The sequence below is a fragment of the Trachypithecus francoisi genome, unplaced genomic scaffold (genome assembly GCF_009764315.1).
Source record: "Trachypithecus francoisi isolate TF-2019V2 unplaced genomic scaffold, Tfra_2.0 Lachesis_group17, whole genome shotgun sequence".
NCBI lineage: Eukaryota > Metazoa > Chordata > Mammalia > Primates > Cercopithecidae > Trachypithecus > Trachypithecus francoisi.
Genome location: NW_022681462.1, coordinates 75670499 through 75696257, shown reverse-complemented (window position 1 = coordinate 75696257; position 25759 = coordinate 75670499). Strand labels below are relative to the sequence as shown.

General features: G+C 40.0%; 1 protein-coding gene across 12 annotated transcripts in view; it reads left to right on the top strand.

The window, feature by feature from the left end:
* BIRC6 (baculoviral IAP repeat containing 6) overlaps window positions 1-25759 on the top strand; it is a 262265-nt gene that overhangs the window by 206038 nt on the left and 30468 nt on the right. For all 12 annotated transcript variants that reach the window (XR_004428401.1, XM_033176091.1, XM_033176090.1 and 9 more), the window contains one exon: window positions 10174-10384. Coding sequence is in view for 11 of the 12 variants with exons in the window: in XM_033176091.1 (XP_033031982.1) it covers window positions 10174-10384 (211 nt within the window). In the remaining variant the exon portion in view is untranslated. The remainder of the gene's footprint in view (window positions 1-10173; window positions 10385-25759) is intronic.

The window sequence follows — 25759 nt, the reverse complement described above, 5'->3', positions numbered from 1 at the left end:
TATATATAACAAGTAAATATAAATATGTATTAGTTCATTGTCACACTGCTATAAAGAACTGCCTGAGACTGGGTGAATTATAAAGGAAAGAGGTTTAATTGACTTGTAGTTCTCCAGGGCTGAGGAGGCCTCAGGAGACTTACAATCATGACAGAAGGGGAAGCAAACATGTCCTTCTTCACATGGCAGCAGCAAGGAAAAGTGCAGAGCAAAGCAGTGGGAGCCCCTTATAAAACCATCACATCTTGTGAGAACTCACTATCATGAGAATAAAATGGAGATAACCATCCCCATGATTCAGTTACTTCCCACCGGGTCCCTCCCACAACACACGGGGATTATGAGAACTACAATGCATGATGAGATTTGGGTGGAGACACAACCAAACCATGTCATGTAGTCTCCCTCTTTTTATGTTTTTGTTGTTGTTTGTGTTTTGTTGTATGTTATGTTTATGCAAATAATCATTTATTTTTATTAACATTTATGGGTTATGTTTACCATATAACCCGTTTTTACACCTTGCTGCCCCATCCCCACCCCAAAATTACATTATAGTACTTTCGAATTTCCTGCAGTACAACATGAAGCATATTCTCATTTTTTATGACTACATAATGGGCATTTAGTAATTTTAAAAATTGCATTTAATAAGCAGAAATAGGTTCTTTTTTGAGATAAGGTCTCACTCTGTTGCGCAGTCTAGGATGTAATGGTGTAATCATGGCTAACTGCAGCTTACCATGCCCGGATAATTTTTTTTTTTTTTTTTTTTTTTTTTGAGATGGAGTCTCGCTCTGCCGCCCGGGCTGGAGTGCAGTGGCCGGATCTCAGCTCACTTCAGCTCACTGTAAGCTCCGCCTCCCGGGTTCACGCCATTCTCCTGCCTCAACCTCCCGAGTAGCTGGGACTACAGGCGCCCGCCACCACGCCCGGCTAGTTTTTTGTATTTTTTAGTAGAGACGGGGTTTCACCGTGTTAGCCAGGATGGTCTCGATCTCCTGACCTTGTGATCCACCCGTCTCGGCCTCCCAAAGTGCTGGGATTACAGGCTTGAGCCACCGTGCCCGGCCAATTTTTTTAATTTTATACAGACAGGATCTTTCCCAGGCTGGAGTACAGTGGTGTGATCATGGCTCACTGCAGCCTTGACATCCTGGGCTCAAGTGATCCTGCCACTTCAGCCTCATGAGTAGCTGAGACTACTAGCGGGCACTACCACACCCGGCTAATTTTTAAAATTTTGTGTAGAGATTGGACCTTTCCATATTGCCTAGGCTGGTCTTGAACTCCTGGGCTGTAGCGATCCTTCTGCCCCAGCCTTCCAAATCCTGGAATTATAGGCATGAGCCACTGCATCCAGCTCACATATTTTTTTAATTGACATTTTTATTCTGTTGAATATGCCCATTTTAAATATGATACCTGTTTATTGAGACTATCATCTCTGCCCTGCAGCATAGATATTTTCATCATAAGTTTGTTGTGCAGTTTCTCTATTTTGCAGTTGACTGTTATATAAAATTAACAGTATTCATTTATGTGAGTTTTGCATCCACAGACTTTAGTATTCTAATAGTATTTCTGTGGATTTGTCTTATTTTCCAAATAGAGAGTCAGTTTTCTGAGAATGAAGAAATTACTCTTTTCCCACTTCTTTTTGTTTGTTTGTTTTGAGACAGAGTCTCTGTTACCCAGGCTGGAGTGCAGTGGCATGATTTTGGCTCACTGCAGCTTCCACCTCCAGAGTTCAAGTGATTCTCCTGCCTCAGCCTCCTAATTAGCTGGGATTACAGGCGCACGCCACCACACCTGACTATTTTTGTATTTTTAGAAGAGACAGGGTTTTGCCATGTTGGCTAGGCTGGTCTTGAACTCCTGACCTCAGGTTATCCACCTGCCTCGGCCTCCCAAACTGCTGGGATTACAGGTGTTAGCAACTGCGCTTGGCCTTCCAACTTCTTATGCTTTTTTTAAGAAAAAAAATTTTTTTTGGAGGGAATCCCCATATGCTTTCCTGGCTTGTATTTATAAAACAGAATGTCAGGAATTTGTCTCTTGAAGATGATACTATCCAAAAGAACTTTTTGTTGTGATGAAAACACTCTGTATCTATGCCATTCATTAAGGACTTGTGTGGCTGTTGGACACTTGAAATGTGGTTAGTGCAACTGAAGACCTGAATTCTTAGTTTTCTTACATTTTAGTTTAAATAACATATGGCCAGTAGCTGCCATGCTGGATAGTTCAGGAAGTATCATGGGATAATGGGAAAAACACTAAAGCTAAATGTACCGGGTTTTCACTGTTGGTCTTCTTACTTCCTATTTAGCTGCTTGTGCAACTTAGTAAATATTAGTTTCCCATACACACGATGGTGATGATAATACCTAATCCACATAATAGTACACACATAGAAACATCATCATATAGAAAATGGATTAGATGGATGTATACCAAAATGACGTACCTGGTAAAAGAGTGGGGAAGGAGGTCGGGCGCGGTGGCTCACGCCTGTAATCCCAGCACTTTGGGAGGCTGAGGTAGGCGGATTATGAGGTCAGGAAATCGAGACCATCCTGTCTAACACTGTGAAAACCCGTCTCTACTAAAAATAAAAATATTAATAAAAAATTAGCCGGGCGTGGTGGTGGGCACCTGTAGTCCCAGCTACTTGGGAGGCTGAGGCAGGAGAATGGCGTGAACCTGGGAGGTGGAGCTTGTAGTGAGTCGAGATTGCGCCACTGCACTCCAGCGTGGACGACAGAGTGAGACTCCATCTCAAAGAAAAAAAAAAAAGTGGGGAAGGAGAGAAATGGTCAAAAGAAACTATAGCCTTGTAATGAAAGTTTTATCTTTTTTTCAGGATAATCTGTTTGAAATATTAATCACTGTAATCCTAACACGTTAGTAGGCCAAGGTAGGTAGATTGCCTGAGCTTAGGAGTTCGAGACCAGCCTGGGCAACATGGTGAAACCCCAACTCCACGAAAAAATAGAAAAAATTAACTGGACATGGTCGCATGTGCCTGTAATCCCAGCTACTCTGGCATGTGAGGCAGGAGGATCCCGGAGCCCAGGAGGTCGAGGCTACAAAGTGCAGTGGTTACACCACTGCACTCCAGCCTGGGCAACAGAGTGAGACCTTGGTGGAAAAAAAAAAAAGAATATAAATATTAATGTAAAGTTATTTTTTAGAAGTTTACCTTTTTTGGCCGGACGCAGTGACTGATGCCTGTAATCTCAGCACTTTGACAGTTCAAGGCGGGCAGATCACTTGAGATCAGTGGTATGAGACCAGCCAAGCCAACATGGTGAAACATCATATTGACCAAAAATACAAAAATTAGTCAGGCATGGTGGCATCCACCTGTAATCCCAGCTACTTGGGAAGCTGAAGCTGGGGAACTGCTTGAACCTTGGAAGCGGAGGTTGCAGTGAGCCAAGATTACACCATAGCACTCCAGTCTGGGCGACAGGAGCAAAACTCAGTCTCAAAAAAAAAAAAAAAGTACACATTTCTTACACGTAGTGTGAAGTCTGGGGTTTTAGTGTACCCATCACTGGAACAGTAAACATTGTACCCAGTAGATATTTTTCAAACCCCACCTTTTGGAGTCTCCGGGGTCTTTTTTTTTTTTTTTTTTTTTTTGAGGTGGAGTCTCCCTCCATTGCCCAGGCTGGAGTGCAAGTGCAGTGGTGCGAGCTGGGCTCACTGCAACCTCTGCCGCCCAGGTTCTGGTGATTTTTGTCTCAGCCTCCCGAGTAGTTGGGATTACAGACACCTGCCACCAGGCCCAGGTAATTTTTGTATTTTAGTAGAGATGAGGTTTCACTGTGTTGGCCAGGCTGGTCTCGAACTCCTGACCTCTAGTGATCTCCTCACCTCAGCCTCCCAAACTGCTGAGATTACAGGCGGGAGCCACCACACTTGGCCTGTAGTTATTCTCATAGATACCTTTTACTTCCTTGGCTAAATATATTTCTAGGTATTTTGTTTTATGTTTTATTATTTTATCTTATTTTTAATTTTGTTTGACAGAGTCTTGCTCTGTCCCCCAGGCTAGAGTACAGTGGTACTATCAGAGCTCACTGCAACCTCGACCTGGTAGGCTCAAGCGATTCTCCTGCCTCAGCTTCCCAAGTAGCTGGGACTACAGGAATGAACCACTACACCTGACTAATTTCCTTTTTGGTTTTTATAGAGATAAGGTCTCACTATGTTGTTCAGGCTGGTCTTAAACCCTTGAACCCTAGCAATCTTCGAGCCTGGACCTCCCAAAGTGCTGTGATTTCAGGCGTGAGCCACTACACCTGGTCATTTATTTATTTTTTTCCTGTAACTATTGTAGATGAGATTGCTTTCTTGATTTAATCCTTGGCTAGATGATTATTGGTGTTTAGAAACATTACTGGTTTTCATATATTAATCTTATATCCTGAATTGTCACTGAATTCATGTATCAAATCCAAGAGTTTCTGATGGAGTCTTTAGGGTTTTCTAGATCATATCAGCAAACAGGAGAAATGTTGACTTCCTGCTTTTTGAGTTTGAATGCCTTTTTTTTTTTTTTTTCACCCTTGCCTGATTGCTTTGGTAGGGATGTCCAGGACAATGTTGAATAAGAGTGGTGAAAGTGAGAACCCTTGTCTTGTTCCAGTTCTTAAAGGGAATGCTTTCAGCTTTTTCCCATTAAGTGTGGTATTAGCTGTGGGTTTTTCGTATGTGGCCTTTAATTTATTTTGAGATCAGCTTATGAGACTGGCTAATTTTTTTTTTTTTTTTTTTTTTTTTTTTTTGAGACGGAGTCTTGCTCTGCCGCCCAGGCTGGAGTGCAGTGGCCGGGTCTCAGCTCACTGCAAGCTCCGCCTCCCGGGTTTACGCCATTCTCCTGCCTCAGCCTCCCAAGCAGCTGGGACTACAGGCGCCCGCCACGTCGCCCGGCTAGTTTTTTTTGTATTTTTTAGTAGAGACGGGTTTCACCATGTTAGCCAGGATGGTCTCGATCTCCTGACCTCGTGATCCGCCCGTCTCGGCCTCCCAAAGTGCTGGGATTACAGGCTTGAGCCACCGCGCCCGGCCGAGACTGGCTAATTTTTTTATTTTGGGTAGACACAGGGCTTCACCATGTTGGTCAGGCTGGTCTCGAACTCCTTGCCTCAAGCAATTCACTCACCTTGGCCTCCCAAAGTGCTGGGATTACAGGTGTGAGCTACAGTGCCTGGCCATTTATTTGTTTGTTTTGAGATGGAGTCTCGCTCTATCACCCAGGCTGGAGTGCAGTGGTGTGATCCTGGCTCACTGCAACCTCCACTTCCTGGGTTCGGGTGATTCTCCTGCCTCAGCCTCCCCAAGTAGCTGGGACTACAGACTTGTGCCACAACACGCAGATAATTTTTGTATTTTTAGTGGAGATGGGTTTCACTGTGTTGGCCAGGCTGGTCTCAGACTCCTGACCTCAGGTTTTCCACCCACTTCGGCCTCCCAAAATGCTGGAGTTACAGGCATGAGCCACCACCCTTGGCCTCCCAAAATGCTGGAGTTAGAGACGTGAGCCATCACGCTTGGCCTGTTAATTTTTAAGGGATGGGATCTTGCTCTGTTGCCCAGGCTGGAGTGCAGTGTTGTCATCATAGCCCACTGTAGTCTCAAACTCCTGGTCTCAAGCAGTCCTCCCACCTTAGCCTCCCAAGTAGCTGGGAATACAGGCTTTTTGCCATCACATCTGGCTAATATTAAAAAAAATTTTTTTGTAGGGACAGGTTCTTGCTCTGTTGACCTCGCTTGTCTTGATCTCTTGGTCTCAAGTGATCCTCCTGCCTCAGCCTCCCAAAATGTTGGGATTATAGGCATGAACCACAATGCCCAGTTATTGTATTATCTTTTTGATGTGTTGTTGGATTTGATTTACTTGTTTGTTGTTTTGGATTTTTGTGTCTGACTTTATTAGGGATGTTGGTCTATAGTTTTCTTCTTTTATTATATCTTTGCCTGGTTTTGGTATCAGCATAATACTGTCCTCGTAAAATGAGTTAGGAAGAATAACTTCCTCCTCAATTTTTTAAAATAGTTTCAGGAGGATTTGTATTAGCATGTTCTTTTTATATTTGGTAGAATTTGGCTGTGAATTCATGTGGTCCTGGGCTTTTTTTTGGGGCGGGGGGTGAGGGAGCTGTTTTATTGTGATTGAATCTCACTACTTGTTCAGTTTGTTTCTTGTTCAATCTCAGGAGGCTGTATGTTTCCAGGAATTTACTCATTTCCTCTAGGTTGTGAGTGTATCGTTGATCATAATAGTCCCTGATCTTTTGTATTTCTGTAGTATCAGTTGTATTCCTTTTTCATTTCTGATTCTGTTTATTTGGATCTTCTCTCTTCTTGGTTAGTCTAGCTAATAGTTTATCAGTTTTGTTTATCTTTTCAAAAACCAACTTTTCAGTTTGCTGATGCTTTGTATGTTTTTGTTGGGGGGCGGCTGTATTTCATTTAGTTCTGTGTTATTCTAATTTTGGGTGTGGTTTGTTCTTTTCTGGTTCCTTGAGGTACATGTAAAGTTGTTCATTTGTTACCTTTCTACTTTTCCGATGCAGGCTATAAACTTCTCTCTCTCTGCACTGCATTTGCTGTATCCCACAGTTTTTCTGATGTTGCATTTCATTTTCATTCATTTCAAAAAATTTTTAAAGTTTGTCTTTCTTTATTGACCCAGTGATCATTTAGGATCATGCTGTTTAATTTCCATGTATTTGTACTGTTTCCGATGTTCCTGTTGGTATTATTTTCCAGGTTTATTCCACTGTGGTCTGAGAAGATACTTAATATTATTTCAGTTTTTAAAAAATTTGTTAAGACTCCTTTTATGGACGAACATGTGGTCTGTCTAGGAGAATGTTTCATGTGTTGTTGAAAAGAATGTATAGCCGGGCGCGGTGGCTCAAGCCTGTAATCCCAGCACTTTGGGAGGCCGAGACGGGCGGATCACGAGGTCAGGAGATCGAGACCATCCTGGCTAACACGGTGAAACCCCGTCTCTACTAAAAAAATACAAAAAATTAGCCGGGCGAGATGGCGGGCGCCTGTAGTCCCAGCTACTCGGGAGGCTGAGGCGAGAGAATGGCGTAAACCCGGGAGGCGGAGCTTGCAGTGAGCTGAGATCCGGCCACTGCACTCCAGCCTGGGCAACAGAGCGAGACTCCGTCTCAAAAAAAAAAAAAAGAAAAGAAAAGAATGTATATACTGTCATTGTTAAGTAGACTGTCCTACCTCAGTTAAGTCCATTTAGTCCAAAGTCCAATTTAAGTCCAATATTTTCTTTGTTAATTTTCTGTCTCAATTATCTTTCTAGTGCTGTGAGTTGGGTGTTGAAGTCTCCCACTATTATTGTATTACTGTGAATGTTACTGTTTGATTATGGTATTATTGTTAGACCATTTCCAGCTTTCACTATTGAAAACAGTATTGTATTGAACATTTCTTCATAGAGTAGACAGTAATAAGTGCTATTATTGAGTCATAGAATATAGGCCTTTAAAATTTTAATAGATAATGCAAATTGGCTATACTTATTTGCACTTTTACTTGTACATGAGTCTTAGCTTTTCCACATCCTCACAAATACTGGCATTGTGTTTTATGCTTATCAATTAGTAACTTTTGGATTTTCCTGAATAACATACTGTCTTATAATACTATAAAATTATAGTAAGTAGGATGTTGTGACATTGTTCATGGTTTGGAAAACGGGCTTTCATACTCAAGTATGTGTGGAAACAAGGAAAGAATGGCAGTCATACTACCCTGTCCTCTGAATCATCACTGGAAGGTGTAAAATGACCTTCTCTTCCACCACTTTGAACGTCACTCCAAATAGCCTCACTGTTATTAAGAACTGATTGTCTCTATTTTACATCAGTTGTAGAGATTTCTTTCACATCAGTTACCATAGACAGTACAGGATGCTAGGTGATGCCTCATCCTGTTACAACTTAATCCCCGTATAGCTCTGTGGGCACTGAGGCAATTCCTACCTCTAGTTGGACTCCCACAATTCTCCTCCCCTGTTTTAGTTTTCTATATAGCATTCAGAATACTTACTAGCTCCTGAAAAGAATGTAACTCATATGTCCTTCGCCTAGAACATTAGATACTTGATGGTAGAGATTATTGTTTGTTTTCTTTACTGCTTATTCCAGCCTGTCCAGCAACAGGTTTTCATTAAATGTTTTTTGTTTGTTTGAGACTGTCTCGCTCTGTCACCCAGGCTGGAGTGCAGTGGTGCAATCTCAGCTCACTGCAGCCTCCGCCTCTTGAGTTCAAGCGATTCTCCCGCCTCAGTCTCCTGAGTAGCTGGGATGACAGACCTGCGCCACCATGCCCAAATTTTCTTATTTAGTAGAGACGGGGTTTCACCATGTTGGCCAGGCTGGTTTTGAACTCCTGACCTCAGGTGATCCATCAGCCTCAGCCTCTCAAAGTGGTGAAATTACAGGTATGAGCCACCACACTCTGCCAGTAAATGTTTATGGAATGGCTGTTCAGTAACTGTCATGGGACGAGAGATGTTAGATCCTTATCTCACATTATTCACAAAAGTAAATTCCAGTTGGTATACAACACAAAAACCAACAAAACAACTTATAAAAGCCTTAGAAGCAATGTATGTTACTAGAGTAAGGAATTCACTCTTAGATGCAAGTGATTTTAATACAGAATTAATTTGATTTATAACTAGTAATTTAAAGCTAACATAGGCAACATTTTCTTTTTTACTAAAAAGAAAGTTGGTTTATTGAAATAGACCGGATAAATTGCAATTCTGTCATTCATTTTTACAAAAGATAAAATAACTTCATCATTTCAATTTAGTTTTAAAAAAAGTTTCCACCTCATACTGATAAATATATTTCCAGTCATAATATATTATCTGGGGTATTTAATCGTTTCTATATGTAATATAACTAGATTTTTAGTTACATTTCTTGTTCTCCCCTAAACTTGATACTTTACTTTTTTGTTTTCCAAAAGTGCCTGTTATTATAGTTTGTATATTGGTGCTTCATAAATATCTGCTGCATCCTTCCATTTAGCAGCTAACCTATTAACTTGACCCTTGAATAATGTAGGTATTAAGGGTACCAACCCCCCACATATTTGAGAATCCACGTGTAACTCTTTTTTTTTTTTTTTTTTTGAGGCAAGGTCTTGCTCTATCACCCAGGCTGGAGTGCAGTGGCATGGTCTTGTCCTCCCCAGTCACAGGGACTACAGGTGTGCGCCACCATGCTTGGCTAATTTTTTGTTACCGTTTTGTAGAGATGGGGGTTTTACCATGTTGCCCAGGCCCATCTCAAACTCCCAGGCTCAAGTAGTCATCCCACCTCGGCCTCCCAAAGGTCTGGGATTATGGGCGTGAAACGCAGTGTCCGGCCCCAAATATAATTCCTGACTCCTCCAGAACTTAGCTCCTAATAGCCTGCTGTTGACTGGAAGCCTTACTGATAACATAAACAGTCAATTAACACATTTTGGATGTTGTATGTATTATATACTGTAAGCTAAGGAAAAGAAAATATTAAAAAAATCATAGAAAATATATTTACTGTTCATTAAATGGAAGTGGATTATCATAAAAATCTTCATACTCAGAGTCTTCATGTTGAGCAGCCTAATGAGGAAGAAGTGATGGGGTTGGTCTTGCTGTCTCAGGCTGGCAGAAAATCTGTATATAAGTGGACTAGTTCAGTTCAAACCTGTGTTGTTCAAGGGTCAGCTGTAATTTTTTTGAGATGGAGTTTCACTCTTGTGGCCCAGGCTGGAGTGAAGTGACGTGATCTTGGCTCACTGCAGTCTTCACCTCCCAGGTTCAAGCGATTCTCCTGCCTCAGCCTCCCGAGTAGCTGAGATTACAGGCATGTGCTGTCACGCCCGGCTAATTTTTGTATTCTTAGTAGGGACAGGGTTTCTCCATGTTGGTCAGGCTGGTCTCGAACTCCTGACCTCGGGTGATCTGCCTGCCTCAGCCTTGCAAAGTACTGAGATTACAGGCGTGAGCCACCATACCCGGCTGGGTCAGCTGTGGACCTAGGTAAGATTTAGGTAAAAGCTACACTGCTGTGGACCTACTTTTATATTGTACATTTTCTCATTTTGTGCATTTTCCTCTTCTCCTTATAGTGCTGGACATGGCAAGACATGTGCCACTTTATCGGGCGCTGTTGGAATTGCTCCGGGCCATTGCTTCTTGTACTGCCATGGTGCCCCTGTTGTTGCCCCTTTCTACAGAGAATGGTGAAGAGGAAGAAGAACAGTCAGAATGTCAAACTTCTGTTGGTACATTGTTAGCCAAAATGAAGACCTGTGTTGATACCTATACCAACCGTTTAAGGTACTATATTATGTTTATTTCTCTTGAGTTTGCCTCTAGCAATGTTTTTTAAATAACTCCATGTGTGTTTTTGTTTTTCAGTGATACATGCTTTTTAAAAACATATACACCCTCAGCTGGGTGCGGTGGCTCACGCCTGTAATCCCAGCAGTTTGGGAGGCTGAGGCAGGTGGATCACGAGGTCAGGAGATAGAGACCATCCTGGCTAACACAGTGAAACCCCGTCTTTACTAAAAATACAAAAAATTAGCCGGACGTGTTGGCGGGCGCCTGTAGTCCCAGCTACTCGGGAGGCTGAGGCCGGAGAATGGCGTGAACTCAGGAGGCGGAGCTTGCAGTGAGCCGAGATCGCGCCACTGCACTCCAGCCTGGGTGACAGAGCGAGACTCTGTCTCAAAAAAGAAAAAAAAGAAAAAAAATGTACACACCCTCACACACAAGCGGTATATAAACATACAAAGAAAAAGTATCCACCCAAATTTTACACTTAGAAACATTTATTCACAGTTGCTTATTCAGTATCTCCCTGTGTGATCGTATAGCTATAGGTGTCAAGTTTTACTTAAATGCTGTCCCATTGTACCTGTTAGACAAATAGATGCTAGTTTCTCACACAATGTTGATGTCAGAGACATCTTTCAGTTTCAGTAAATATATATCACTGACATTGTTCTAAATACTTTGAATTCACTGTTGTATTTAGATGCTATATTTTATTTAACTATTTATTAGTAGATTTTAGGTTATTTTCAGTTCATAATAACCTCATACATACATCTTTTGGGGCTTGCAGAAATTTCTGCAGATAGAATCTTAGAAGTATAATTGTTAGGTTTATGGATTGCTTCTGTTTTATTTTAGAAGTCAAAGGATTCAGTATTCGATTGAATTAAAATAAGTCATAATGCTTATCTTTATGGAAAATTGAATTGTTATTTTTAGTTTGTTTACACATTAGTAGAGTCAGAGGATGAGTTCTGTCAAAAACTCTTTTTTAAATAACCTAGGAAACCTTTTCCTTTCCCTTGGCAAAATCTGTTCAGTGACCTTTTCTTTTCTCATGGCAGAATCTGTTCAGTGATTGTTAGTTTATTCCTCAAAGATGGCCTAATTCTGAGTTTTAAAGCATTTATACTGTTAATGGAAGTTTACTCCTTTGTCAATTACCTTTTGAGTCAGTTAATGTCGTTTACCGTGTTTGTGCTGTATTTACTTTGCTTTTTCGCACTTGTTTTTTAAGAACCTATAACTTAAGAAATAGTATAGGTCAAAAGATCGTAGAGAATTGGTCATTGGAAGAATAGTTCTTGTCAGTCTTTGCCTATGAGGGAATAATCACCTTATGAAAGAGTCCTGACTTTGTTGCCTTAATGTGTTGTCATTATCACTTTATTTGTTTATTTCAATAGCTTTTGGCATACAAATGGTTTTTGATTACATGGATGAATTATATGGTGGTGGTGGCCCATTGCCAGGCAGTGAGAATCATAAATTATGGAAAAGATGAAAAGAGCCAGTTGGTAGAGATAAAAAGCTGTAGAGTCATGCAACTCTGTTACTAGTAATGGAAAATGTAAAGGTATATTTTCTTTGATAGTGTGGTATTTTTTCTGTTATAGAGGAGAGAATAGTGTTGTATTTGGTCCCCTTCTATCTTGTAGCTCCACCCAGAATCTTTCTCACTGGTAACCAAGGAAGTCAGTGTAATGTAACAGTAGTGTGGTATTATAATTGAACTGAACATCTGAATGTCTCATTGAGCTAATGCCTCCTTGAGAAATGTCTACTAAAATGTCTTACTCCCTTCCCTGGCCATCTGTGTTGCTTATTCTTGTAGAATAAACATAGTTTAAATCAATATGTGTAATATATACTGAGCTTTGAAACTGCCATCATATCTTTTGGGGGGAATCTTGCCCTGTATTTCTATACCTTATATTTCTATGTTTTGGGATGACTCTGTTAGCTTATAACTAAAATTGAAAATTTATAAAACCTTGAGTGTTTTCTACCCAGGTATATTTTGTCTTTTAGATGAAAAATTATGTAATGATTTCAAATGTTGTTTTAAGTTTAGCCTTGATTAAAAACAGTATCACACATTTATAGTGTTACAAAGTGAAAATTAAACCAGTAAATAATAGTATCCTTCTTTATTTATTTATTTATTTATTTTTTGAGACATTGTCTCGCTCAGTTGCCCAGGCTGGAGTGCAGTGGCGAGATCTTGGCTCACTGCAGGCTCCGCCTCCGGGTTCACGCCATTCTCCTGTCTCAGCCTCCCAAGTAGCTGGGACTACAGGCGCCCGCCACCACGCCTGGCTAATTTTTTGCATTTTTAGTAGAGATGGGGTTCTGTGTTAACCAGAATGGTCTCGATCTCCTGACCTTGTGATCCACCCGCCTTGGCCTCCCAAAGTGCTGGGATTACAGGCGTGAGCCACCACTCCCGGCCGTATCCTTCTTTAAACTGTGTATTTCCTTATGCTATAATTTCTATTAGATGCTGCAAAAATGGAGTTCTAGAGTATTGAATTCTAAGGTAATTATAGAATATTCTTACTGCAGGAAATTTGGACACCTATAGTGCTTCTTTGGTCTATTTGCTTTTCTTAGCTTAATCTATTTCCTGTTCACATAACACACTGTATAATTTTTTGAGAAAGAGATCTTCTGTATAAAAATATACCAGTTAATTCACTATGAAAATTTAATTTCAGATAGAGTATAACTGAGTTTCAATTAACTGGAGCTCTTTATTTCTCTATTTGATTAACTGGATGAAATTATTCCATTTAAATTCTTTTCTTCTTACTTCAGCCAGAGAACATTCTTCAGACTTATAAATTATGTACCAACAAAATATGCATGTGAAGATATAATGACTGTCCATAAAACTCATTTCATTAGATGATTTTATCTTTACAGTGACCCTGTGCAGTGCATGTTTTTAGTAATTATTTTTACTGATAAACATTATTATATTTTGTATTAAGACTTGAATATACTTTTTAGTTGAAACCCTCATGGTCTCTGCTAATCTATGCAGTCTCTGTTATAAGAAGAAACCGGTAAAGACTAATAATGTTATTACATCTTCCTTTTCAAGGTTTACCATATAGAGAATTCATTTTCAGCTTCACAGAGAGAGTAAAATCTATTCTTTTCCAGTTATCACGACTTAAGATGTATTTTTTTCTAATAGAATTCACAAAATAATCCATTATTCCTTTAGAGTGTATACCCACAGAAAGTGACCTTAGTTTAATTTTAACACTGACTCAAAGTTCCCCACCCTACCTGTCTGCCTCATTCCCAACTGTATTTCACAAAAACCCTAGAATACTCTGAGAATAGAATGATTCAGGAAAATATGTTCTGTTAATGTATCACTTTCAGGATCTATTTTAGTGTATTTTGAGGGTTTGGAGCTGTAACTTTAAAAATGCTATGTATCGCGGCCGGGTGTGGTGGCTCACAGCTGTAATCCCAGCACTTTGGTAGGCTGAGGTGGTCCAATCACTTAAGGCCAGGAGTTCTAGACCAGCCTGGCCAACATGACGAAACCCATCTCTGCTAAGAATACAAAAGTTTAGCTGGATATGGTGGCACAATCCTGTAATCCCAGGAACTTGGGAGGCTGAGGCACGAGAATCGCTTGAGCCTGGGAGGCGGAGGTTGCAGTGAGCTGAGGTCACACCATTACCCTCCAGCCTGGGCGGCAGAGGGAAACTGTCTCAAAAAATAAATACATATATATACACACACACACATACATACATACATATAATGTATCACACACTCAGAAACATTTTACGGTATTTTTGTCTCTATTACTGTGAAATCCAAGAGTTAATAAAGTACATGTATTTGGTATAGTTCTTTTTTTAAGTAAGAGAAATAGTAGTTAACTACTTATTTTTATTTATATACCTAATATATTGCCTTGTTTTTTTTTCTTCTCTTTTGTCTCTGTTTTTAACAAGCATATACAAGACATGCAAATTTCTTTTCTTCAAATAAAATTGTATTTAACTCTTTTATCATCTTAGATAAAATAGATTCATTGTGTATTCTGCAGATCTCTAGGTAATTGTGGTTGCATATAATGATATTCATTGAAATGATGTGTACGTTGTATTTGTAATATAATTTTAACCTTCCTTTTGGGGATGAGAGACATTAAAAAATAAGGTCAGATGTAAAGAAGATGTTTACTATTACTGCCGAGAATATCCTATCTATCTTGAAGTCTATCCTGAGCCTAAACCCAATTAATTTTGATCTGATAATTCAAAGACTGGAGGAGATTCCATAGGTTTGTGCACCCCCAAGCCCAAAACCTTTACAAGAGGAGATAGAAAGACATCATTAAGAAGCTGGATCCCAGTGCCAGCTCTTTGGGAGGTTTAGGTGGGAGGATCACTTGAGGCCGGGAGTTCAAGACCAGCCTTGGCAAGGGAGTTCAAGACCGGCCTAGGGAGACCCTGTCTCTACAAAAAATAAAAATAAATTAGTCAGCATCGTGGGCTGCACCTGTAATCCTAGCTGCTCAGGAGTTTGAGGTGGGAGGATCGCTTGAGACTAGGATTTTGAGGTTACAGTGAGCTGTGATTATACCACTGTACTCCATCCTGGGCAACAGAGTGAAACCCAATCCGCATGTTTAAAAACAAAAACAAATAAAAGAAAAAAGACAGAAAGCTGGAAAGGTTGATCACTTACCTTAAATTTACCTAATTTGTAACATATTCATGATTATAAGACATTCATGATTAACATTGGTAGGTGAGATCTGGCTTGGTCACAAAATCATTACTGATGCATTCACTTCACAGACTTTTTTTTTTTAAATGTCCACGGGCACATAACTAGAAAATTAGTCTTCTTTCTAAGGGGCTGACATATAAATGGGGGAAATAATAACCAGGCAGATTTTTTTTTGTTTTGTTTTGAGATAGAGTCTCGCTCTCTTGGCGAGGCTGGAGTGCAGTGGCATGATCTCAGCTCACTGAAACCTCCATCTCCTGGGCTCAAGCAGTTCTCCTGCCTCAGCCTCCTGAGTGGCTGGGATTACAGGTGTGTGTCGCCATGCCCAGCTAATTTTTGTATTTTTAGTAAAGATGGGGTTTCGCCATGTTGGCCAGGCTGGTCACAAACTTCTGACCTCAAGTAATCCGCCCACCTCAGCCTCCCAAAGTGCTGGGATTACAGGCGTGAGCCACTGCGCTGGGCCAGCCTGGCAGTTGTAACAACATAGTATCTGACATATTAGTAATATTAGTAGAAGTCAAGACACTACAGGAAAATCAATCCAGGTTTGGAGGCCTAAAGGAGATATAGGAATTAACCAAGAATAGAGTACAAATGAAGAGGGGCAAGGGATTGGTGTCCCAAGGGTATGAAAACAATGTTAGCAGTGAAGGAAAGCATCACATATTCTGGGGACCTTGAAAAGTTTGGTATGTCTGAGTATAGTGTAGCTGGAAGGTAGTGGTGAGAGATGAGCCTGGAGAGGAAATCGGGCTAGAGGATAAAGAGGAATGTATCACAGAGTTACTTACCTTTAAAAGTGATGTTGAGCCACTGAAAGGTTTTCAGCAGCTCTCATCAGGTTTGCGTTATAGAAAGATGATCTTCCAGGTGTAGTTGAATGGTTGGAGGGGAAGTTGGAACAAGACTAAACCACCATGGAAGAGATTTTCATCTGTTTCATCTCAGCAGATAGAGCTGTATATGTCTTCTCCCTGTCCTACTGTTTTGGGGGACTGATCAGCACTCTTGGTACTCATCAGCACTGTTGCTGTCATATTATGGACTTAATAGATGGATAGTTCCTAGGTAGAAGTAGTTTCCATGCTCCAGATATTTGCCTTAAAAAGCAATCATGTAACTCAGACTTTAAGTCACTTACTAATTGCATTATTGTGTGTGTTCATATTGGCAACTGCAGATTTATCTCTAGGGATCTCCTTCAATAGAGTACAAGTGTCATAGCATATATGGATCTGGGAACATGGCTTCCTTTGTTCTTATATACGAATCTGATGTCTACAATGCTAGGCAGAAATTTTCCAACACTAATCCTACTACTTGATTATTTGACTGACTCAGGCAGAAAGCTATGATCCGTCAATTGATAGAAGCTAAGTCATTAAATCAAAAACCATCTTAAATCTTTTGTATTAAGGTCCTGGAATGACAAGGTGAGACTCCATACATGTTCATGTCTTCCTGTTCCTCTACTGTTTGCTTAAAGCTGTCACCCAGCTAAAGTTGTAGACATGGAACACTTATACAACACTCAGTTTTGTGTTCTGTTGTCTATATTATTTTGGGATATACCCAAATCTAAAAGAGAACTCATATGATAATGAGATTTTATTAATTTTATTAAATAAGTCAGTTTTCATGATTGAAAACTGAAGGAAATTTTCTTGGTGGAAATTCTTTGTTAGACTGCAGAACCTTGGCATTTGTGAGGAAGAACTTTTAGGTATTATACCACCTATGCTACTGTTTACTTAAATTTTCCTTTGCCTTTTTTTTTTTTCTACTTAGAATTTTTCTTTAGATCAACTTAAAAAAACAACAAGTTTTTCTCAGGCTTTTAAAGAGGAAACTTCAAGTTACCCGGATGGACCATTATCATTTGCCATAAATAGGAGATAGTGTAAACATGAGTGAACCATTTACTGTGAATAAAATAGTGTTTATTAATCCTTGAAATATATTAGACCATCTGTGCAAAGTGACACAATCAGGAATAATTCAGATTTTGTTTGTTAAATAAGACACTGGAAAAATAAATGCATGTCCGTCAAAAGGAGGATTGTTTATACCACAGAATATTCATGTATGTAAAATTGTGCAACAATGGAAAAGAAAAGTGAACTATATTTTATTTTATTCATTTATTTGAGACGGAGCCTCACTCTGTCACCCAGGATGGAGAGCAATGGTGATCTTGTTCATGGAGGCACCCGCCACACCCGGTTAATTTTTGTATTTTTAGTAGAGAGGGGGTTTCACCATGTTGGCCAAGCTGGTCTTGAACTTCTGACCTCAAGTGATCCACCCACCTCTGCCTCCCAAAGTGTTGGGATTACAGGTGTGAGCCACCGCGCCCGGCCTTATCTGTATTTTAGATGTAAAAACAGCCAGGGTCTTGGATGTATCATTGAATTTTGAAAAGGAAGCTGGGCTGGATATGGCGGCTCGTGTGTATAATCCCAGCACTTTGGGAGGCCAAGGTGGGAGGATGATTGCTTGAGCCTAGGAGTTCAAGACCAGCCTGGGCAACATGGTAAGTAAAACCCTGATATATTAGTTGGGTTGCCTTGTACACTGTACTCCTTTTAGGTGGTGTGCTGGGGAGTAGAGTAGATAGAATCAATATTGCAGCCATATCACTGAACTTTCTGTTCATCCAAAGGTTTTGGTAAGAATGACTGCTTAGCCGGGCGCAGTGGCTCACGCCTCTAATCCCAGCACTTTGAGAGGCCGAGGCAGGTGGATCACCTGAGGTCAAGAGTTCAAGACTAGCCTGTTCAACATGGCGAAACCCCTTCTCTGTAAAAATACAAAAAAATTAGCTGGATGTGGTGGCACGCACCTGTAATCCCAGCTACTTGGGGCGGCTGAGGCAGGAGAATTGCTTGAACCCAGGAAGCAGAGGTTGCAGTGAGCCAAGATCCCGCCACTGCACTCTAGCCTGTGGTATAGAGCAAGACTCTGTCTCAAAAACAAACAAACAAACAAAATACCAGAATGACTGCTTAAAGAAGGAACTTGGGATTAATACCATGGGATTTTCTTTTATGTCCTGTAGTTCTCTTACTATAGAGTTTTCACTATTATATATAGTAATATATCAGGTACATAATTACATATAATATCTCTAGTATACATACATACATATATCTGAAAGGTAGCCTCTGAATTTTTATTTTTGAAATAGTAGACTTTAAGCCATATTTTAAATTGTCCTCAATTACACCTTAATACTAAGTGATTAATCTCTTATAGTTTGGTGCATCATGATTACAGTACTCTGATGGGATTGATAGTGTAAACTAGTGCACTAGTGGCTCAAGGAATGAGGGTACTTTTAGTTAATTTCATCTTTTCTGACTTACTTGTTATAGTAACCTATTGACACTGTAAAGTGGCAGCTAGGGGTATTTCATTGTGATTTAGTCTGTGTTTTGAAAGTTGACAATTCCTTAGGCAGTTGTTGGGTATTCACTCTACAGATTGTTTTAAGAGCTTCATAAAGATGATGTTTTAATATTTTTTGGTTCAGGGTTTTGTGTTTCTGTAATTTACTATCTTTTCTAATACCCCCTTTCAAGATTTGCGCTTTGTAATAACTGCGTTGTGTTAAGTGTAAAAGTTAACACAGATAAACTGATGAATATTGATGCTGGCTGGTTTACTAATCACCAGAATTTGAACTAAGGCAATTTCTGAGATAACATTCCTTCTGGAGGAACAAAAGATTAGGCCAGTATGTTATGCCAAAATAGAGAATTTTACATTCAACATTTTGCATTTTTTGAACTAAAAGACAAGGTTAGAATTAAGTATTCTGAGGATTTTCTTCAGAAATTAAAGTTTGTTTTTTTTTTAAAGGAATATATGTGACATTTCGTACATCAGTTTAATAGCATTTTGAATGTGTACCTTACCTGTACCTATAATGCTAAAATGTAATCTAATTTTTTTTTCCCCCAGAGACAGGGTCTCACTCTGTCGCCCAGGCTGGAGTGCAGTGGCCTGATCTCGGCTCCTCCCGGGTTCAAGCGATTCTTCTGCCTCAGCCTCCCAAGTAACTGGGACTGCAGGTGCCTGCCACCACACCTGGCTAATTTTTTTGTATTTTTTGTAGAGATGGGGATTCGCCAAGTTGGCCAGGCTGTTCATGAACTCCTGACCTCAGGCAGTCTGCCCACCTCGGCCTCCCAAAGTGCTGGCATTACAGGCGCAAGCCATTGTGCCTGGCCTGTAAATTTCACTTAGACCATTCTTATGATATCATCTATCACTTAAAACCTAAAGAATAGGCTGGGTGCGGTGGCTTACACCTGTAATTCTAGCACATTGGGAGGTTGAAGTGAGATTACTTGAGCCCAGGAGTTCAAGACAAGCCTGGGTAATATAGTGAGACCCCATCTCTATTCTTTAAAATAATATTTAAATTAAAAAAAATTTTTTTGACTGGGTGCAGTGGCTCTCACCTTTAATCCCAGCCCTTTGGGAGACTGAGGCAGACAAATTAACTGAGGACATTAGTTCAAGACCAGCCTGGCCAGCATGGTGAAACCCTGTCTCTACTAAAAATACAAAAATTAGCTGCATGTGGTGGCGCACAGTGGGTGTAATCCCAGCTACTTGGGAGGCTGAGGCAGGAGAATCACTTCAACCTGGGAGGCGGAGGTTGTAGTGAGCTGAGATAGTGCCATTGCACTCCAGCCTGGGCTACAGAATGAGACTCTGTCTCAAAAGAAAAAAAAAAAAAAAAAGTTTTTTAAAACCCAAACAATAAAAAGTGGAGCATATCAGGATGCTGACATTATATGTTTTTCTTGTTCAATTAGAATTATTTTTAATAGTAGTTTGAATGAAAATGGTTGATTAAACCCTAAATGTTGGTTCTATTTAATTTTTTTGCCCGGATAACGTTAAGTAGTTCTTTATTTTATTTCAGAGGAATTGTTTAAGAACCTTATTTCCTCTACTTGCCTAGTATCATATTAGGCAGAAGAAAAAAAACTTAGTATTCACCCATCAAGGACTTGCACTCTAGGTGAGATCCATTCCCTGGGCTAGCGTTTGAAAATTCCTATTACCATAAACGTTTTATTTTTTTAGATGCCCTTAGGCTGGCAGTATTCAATCGCTTTGTGATTGAAACCCTTTTCTGGCCGGGCGCGGTGGCTCAAGCCTGTAATCCCAGCACTTTGGGAGCCGAGACGGGCGGATCACGAGGTCAGGAGATCGAGACCATCCTGGCTAACACGGTGAAACCCCGTCTCTACTAAAAATACAAAAAACTAGCCGGCGAGGTGGCGGGCGCCTGTAGTCCCAGCTACTCGGGAGGCTGAGGCAGGAGAATGGTGTAAACCCGGGAGGCGGAGCTTGCAGTGAGCTGAGATCCGGCCACCGCACTCCAGCCTGGGCGATAGAGCGAGACTCCGTCTCAAAAAAAAAAAAAAAGAAACCCTTTTCTTTATGGCAGAAAAAAAAAATGTACCAGATTATCATTAATTCTATCCCCAAAGCCTTAGATTCTGGCTTACTTCTTTAGCTTTATAATTTAGTCATTTTTGTATGTAATATTTTTTAGGTTTAGGCCTATAAAGAGTGGGAAGAAATAGTTTCCTAAGGACCAAGACAGAAAAAGAGACTTGAAAAGTAACAAAGGATACATATCAGGTGCAAGCAATGTCGCACATGGGCCAAAGATAACCTGTGAAAAGATGTTTATTGATGCATATGCTCCAAGCCTCATTCCATACCAATTGTGAGGGCTCAAAATTTGGTGAAAATCAATTTTAGAAATGTTCTGATTGATGACTTAGGCAGATACAAAACAAAATTATTTCATGCATTCCTTTTGTTTTACCAATTAAATTTTGATTAGTACAGTATTTGTTTTTGTTTTGTTTCGAGACAGTCTCACTCTGTCACCCAGTCTAGATTGCAGTGGCATGATCTCGGTACACTGCAGCCTTCGCCTCCCAGGTTCAAGCGATTCTTCTGCCTCAGCCTCCTGAGTAGCTGGGACTACAGCTGCGTGCCACCACACCCGGCTAATTTTGTATATTTAGTAGAGATAGGATTTTGCCTTGTTGGCCAGGCTGATCTCGAACTCCTGACCTCAGGTGAGGTCCACCCACCTTGGCCTCCCAGAGTGCTGGGATTACAGGCGTGAGCCACTGTGCCTGGCCAATTAGTATAGTATTTCTTTTCCAGTCTCTGTGCTTTCATTTTTTTCTCTTCTTGTTTCTTGAAAATAAGGCAATTTGCCCTAAATGGAGCATATGTTGTAATAAATACATAGTTGCATATAGTTACATAAAAATATAAGGAGTTAATAATACAGCCCCAACTTTTATGTAGGATTTATAGTTTCTGAATTGCTTAGGTGTATATTGATTTTTCTGCTCTATATAATAGGCAAGAAAGTATGTACTATTCTTATTTGACAGAAAATGAATCTGTTACTTAGAATGTTACATTACAAACTTAGTAATAGGTAATAAAGCTGAGATTTAGCTTCTAAGCCTCCTGATACTGTTGATGTTCATCATGGAAAAGAGTATTGATGAAGAAAGATAAGTTGATTGACCCATAGTCTAGCTACTTCTAGTTTTATATACCACTACTACCCACTACCCAAATAGTTCATTGATTATTAGGATTCACACTTGTATAATGGCTAAACTTAAGCCTTAATTGGTTGTTGGAAAGCACTGATTAAATGCCAGAATACAACTTACTCTGTTACTTAAGTGATTAAAAAAAAAAATTTAAAAAAATTATAAATTGACTCAGTGTTTCTACCTCAGAAGCATCACATATTAGTATAGAATGATCACTTTATTCTGTATCAAATTGCATCATATGAGCTTTATGTTTCACGACAGTTTTCACTGTATTATCTCAGACAAAATCTCAAGCAGTCTTTTTTATTTTTATTTTTTGGAGACAGGGTTAAACTTTGTCACCCAGGCTACGTGGTGCTATCTCGGCACACTGCAACCTCCACTTCCCAGGCCCAAGCGATCCTCCCACCTTGACCCAAATAGCTGGGATTACAGGCATGCGCCACTACTCCCGGCACATTTTTGTGTTTATAGTAGAGATGGGGTTTCCCCTTACTGCCCAGGCTGGTCTCGAACTCCTAAGCTCAAGCAATCCACCTGCCTCAGCCTCCTGAAGTCCTGGGATTACAAGTGTGAGCCACTACACCCGGCCAAAATCTCAGCCAGTCTTAATTACTGAATTTGAAGTCTGTTGCTAAGTAAAATTTACTTCATATCAAGTCTTTCTGGGCACATTACAATAGTAACTTGTTCATATTATCTATGGATTTTAGAGTTTGGGTAGTTCAAATTCCTCCTTTTTATAAATGAGCAAAGCAAAGTTCATACAGACTGTTATTTGTTCTCAGTTCTCTCATGGTTAGTGACATAGCTATGATAAGAACTCATATAGCCTAATGTCTCAATCAAATGCATTTATCTGCTAAATTAAACTTAACTCCCAAATAATAATTAGGTTTATGCATAAATGATTAATTAAATATCAGAACGTGGAGCTTCTGGGTTGGTTCTAATATTTACGATATTTTAAAATTATTTTTAAGGGGCCAGGCATTGTGGCTGACACCTGTAATCCCAGCACTTTGGGAGGCCATGGCTCACAGATCATGAGGTCAAGAGATCAAGACCATCCTAGCCAACATGGTGAAACCCTGTTTCTACTACAAATACAAAAATTAGCTGGGAATGATGGCGCGCACCTGTCGTTCCAGCTACTTGGGAGGCTGAGGCAGGAGAATCGTTTGAACCTGGGAGGTGGAGGTTAAAGTGAGCCGAGATTGCACCACTGCACCCCAGCCTGGGGGACAGAGTGAGACTCCGTCTCAAAAGAAAAAAAAAATTTTTTTTTTTTTTTTTTTTTTTGAGATGGAGTCTCGCTCTGCCGCCCAGGCTGGAGTGCAGTGGCCGGATCTCAGCTCACTGCAAGCTCCGCCTCCCGGGTTCACGCCATTCTCCTGCCTCAGCCTCCCGAGTAGGTGGGACTACAGGCGCCCGCCACGTCGCCCGGCTAGTTTTTTGTATTTTTAGTAGAGACGGGGTTTCACCATGTTAGCCAGGATGGTCTCGATCTCCTGACCTCGTGATCCGCCCGTCTCGGCCTCCCAAAGTGCTGGGATTACAGGCTTGAGCCACCGCGCCCGGCCGAAAAAAAAAAAAAAAATTTTTAAATGATGGCAATGGAGTAAAATATTTTGAGTTGAAAAAAATCTGCTTTTGGGCTAGGCGTGGTGGTTCATGCCTGTAATCCCAGTGCTTTGGCAGGCCGAGGCAGGTGGATCACTTGAGATCAGCCTGGGCAACAAGGCAAAACCCCGTCTCTACTAATAATACAAAAATTAGCCAGGCCTGGTGGTGTGCACCTGTAATCCCAGCTACTCGGGAGGCTGAGGCATGAGAATCGCTTGAACCTGGGAGGTGAAGGTTGCAGTGAGCCGAGATGGTGCCACTGCCCTCCATCCTGGGTGACAGAGCAGGACTCTATCTCAGAAAAATAAAAAGAGAAGAAAATAATGTTTTTGATAATTTAAAAACTACATACAATAATATGGATTTTACAGAATTTTCCTACTGTTTTCCTTTTACTCATGTGTTTTCACTCCCCTGAATAATTTGTAATATCCTATGATAGGATATTAAAAGGCAGCATATTTCACTAAGTATCCATAGTATTCTAGTTGTGCCTAATTACTAGATTACCAAAGTAAACTGAGTCTCATTGTGTTTGGTTGTCTCTCTGGTATAAGCAACTTTATAATCACTTATATGAAGAGTAGGTCAGCTTTATCCATGTCTGATGTTTTTCTTGCTGTACTAATTGAAGAAGAATTATAAGGCTAGGTGTGGTGGCTCATGCCTGTAATCCCAGCACTTTGGGAGGCCGAGGCAGGTGGATCACATGAGGTCAGGAATTCAAGACCAGCCTGGCCAACATAGTGAAACCCCGTCTCTACTAAAAATACAAAAATCTAGCTAGGCATGATGGTAGGTGCCTGTAATCCCAGCTACTCGGGAGGCTGAGGCGGGAGAATTGCTGGAACCCAGGAGGCGGAGGTTGCAGTGAGCCGAGATCCACCATTGCACTCCAGTCTGGACAACAAGAGTGAACCTCTGTCTCAGTAAATACATACATACATACATACAAAAATAAATAAATAAATAAATAAGATTTTTCTGAAATTTTCTTAATTATTGATGGATGTACTTTTCTACTGTCTTTTCAAGAGATTTGGTATCCACTTTCGTAGAATAGAGGAAGATGTTGGTGATAAAATGGCATTGCCATTAGAAGCCCCCTGCTCCCACACATGAACACAGTATTATTTTTCATTTCCTGCATTTAATGTGGTTTAATGTACCCAATATTTCTAATATCTTTAGCTCCTTTGTCAAGAAGAGATTATTAAAGGGTTTATGCAGCAATACTTGATATTTAAAGGGTAAGCAAAAACACTCCGCGTTTATGAGTATTGTTCAACATTTTATTTTAGACTGGTAAAAAAGACAGAACTTGGAAGTAACTCTCAGTTATCTCCACTAGTAAAGGGATTTCTGGCATGGATAACATAATACCTTTAATCTGTATTTACATGTTATTTTTACTTGAATTTAAATATTATTTTCTATTGTGAAAATTCTGTTACCCACAAAATAGTCACTTTGAAGATGGGACCCTTTAGCTTTTACATGTTAGTTCTGGTGAAATTCATCTCCTGCTGGTCATTCCAGCTGGTATTATCTGAAGACGAAATTAAAATGTAGCCACAGTAGTTTTACTTTTGAATAAATGTGATACTTCATAGCTTCCTTCAAGCAGGAACGAAGGCAGTTTTTTTATATCTGATCTTCTGTGTAGACTTCTTCTGCTGTACTCCAATAAGCAAAAATCATATTTAGTATAGTTGGTGTTTGATGGTTTCACCAAAAATTTGAGAGAGAAACTTACTGTGAATCAAAAAGTCTTATTTGCTATCAGGGCATGACACAAATGACTCTGTGTTCAGTATAAAGTGTTCTGGATATTTAACTTCTCTTTGAACAGCATTGAAGCAAGCATCTTTTATAGCTGTTTTTCTTACCTATCTCAAAGTTTCTTCCTAATGGAAAGTTGTTCATCATACTTTTAAATAACTGAAGTCACTTGTAGAAGTACCCCACTTCCTTTTTATATACCTCAGCAATGGGAGATCACTTGATTTACATCTTTCCAGGCATATTTTCTACCAGACTCTCTTATTTTAACCCCCATAAGCTGGATCTTCTAGTACTTTAGTTAAAAAAAAAAAAAAAATTCAGTTCCAGTTCCAGCCCTCCTACTTGTGATTTCTGTTGAAAAACATTCCCTTGGTTCTCCTCTTTTACATCTGCTTCTCATACCTAAAAATGAAAACGTCCTAATTTCTTAGACAGGTAGCGTTTGTTATACTCATATATTTCTTTAAACGTTTCTGTTTTTGATGGTGGTAAACAAATTCAGTTGTTCGTCAGTCTTTTTTCACACAGATAGGCAAATATTTATTTTGACATCTCTTCTTTGGCTCAGTTGGGT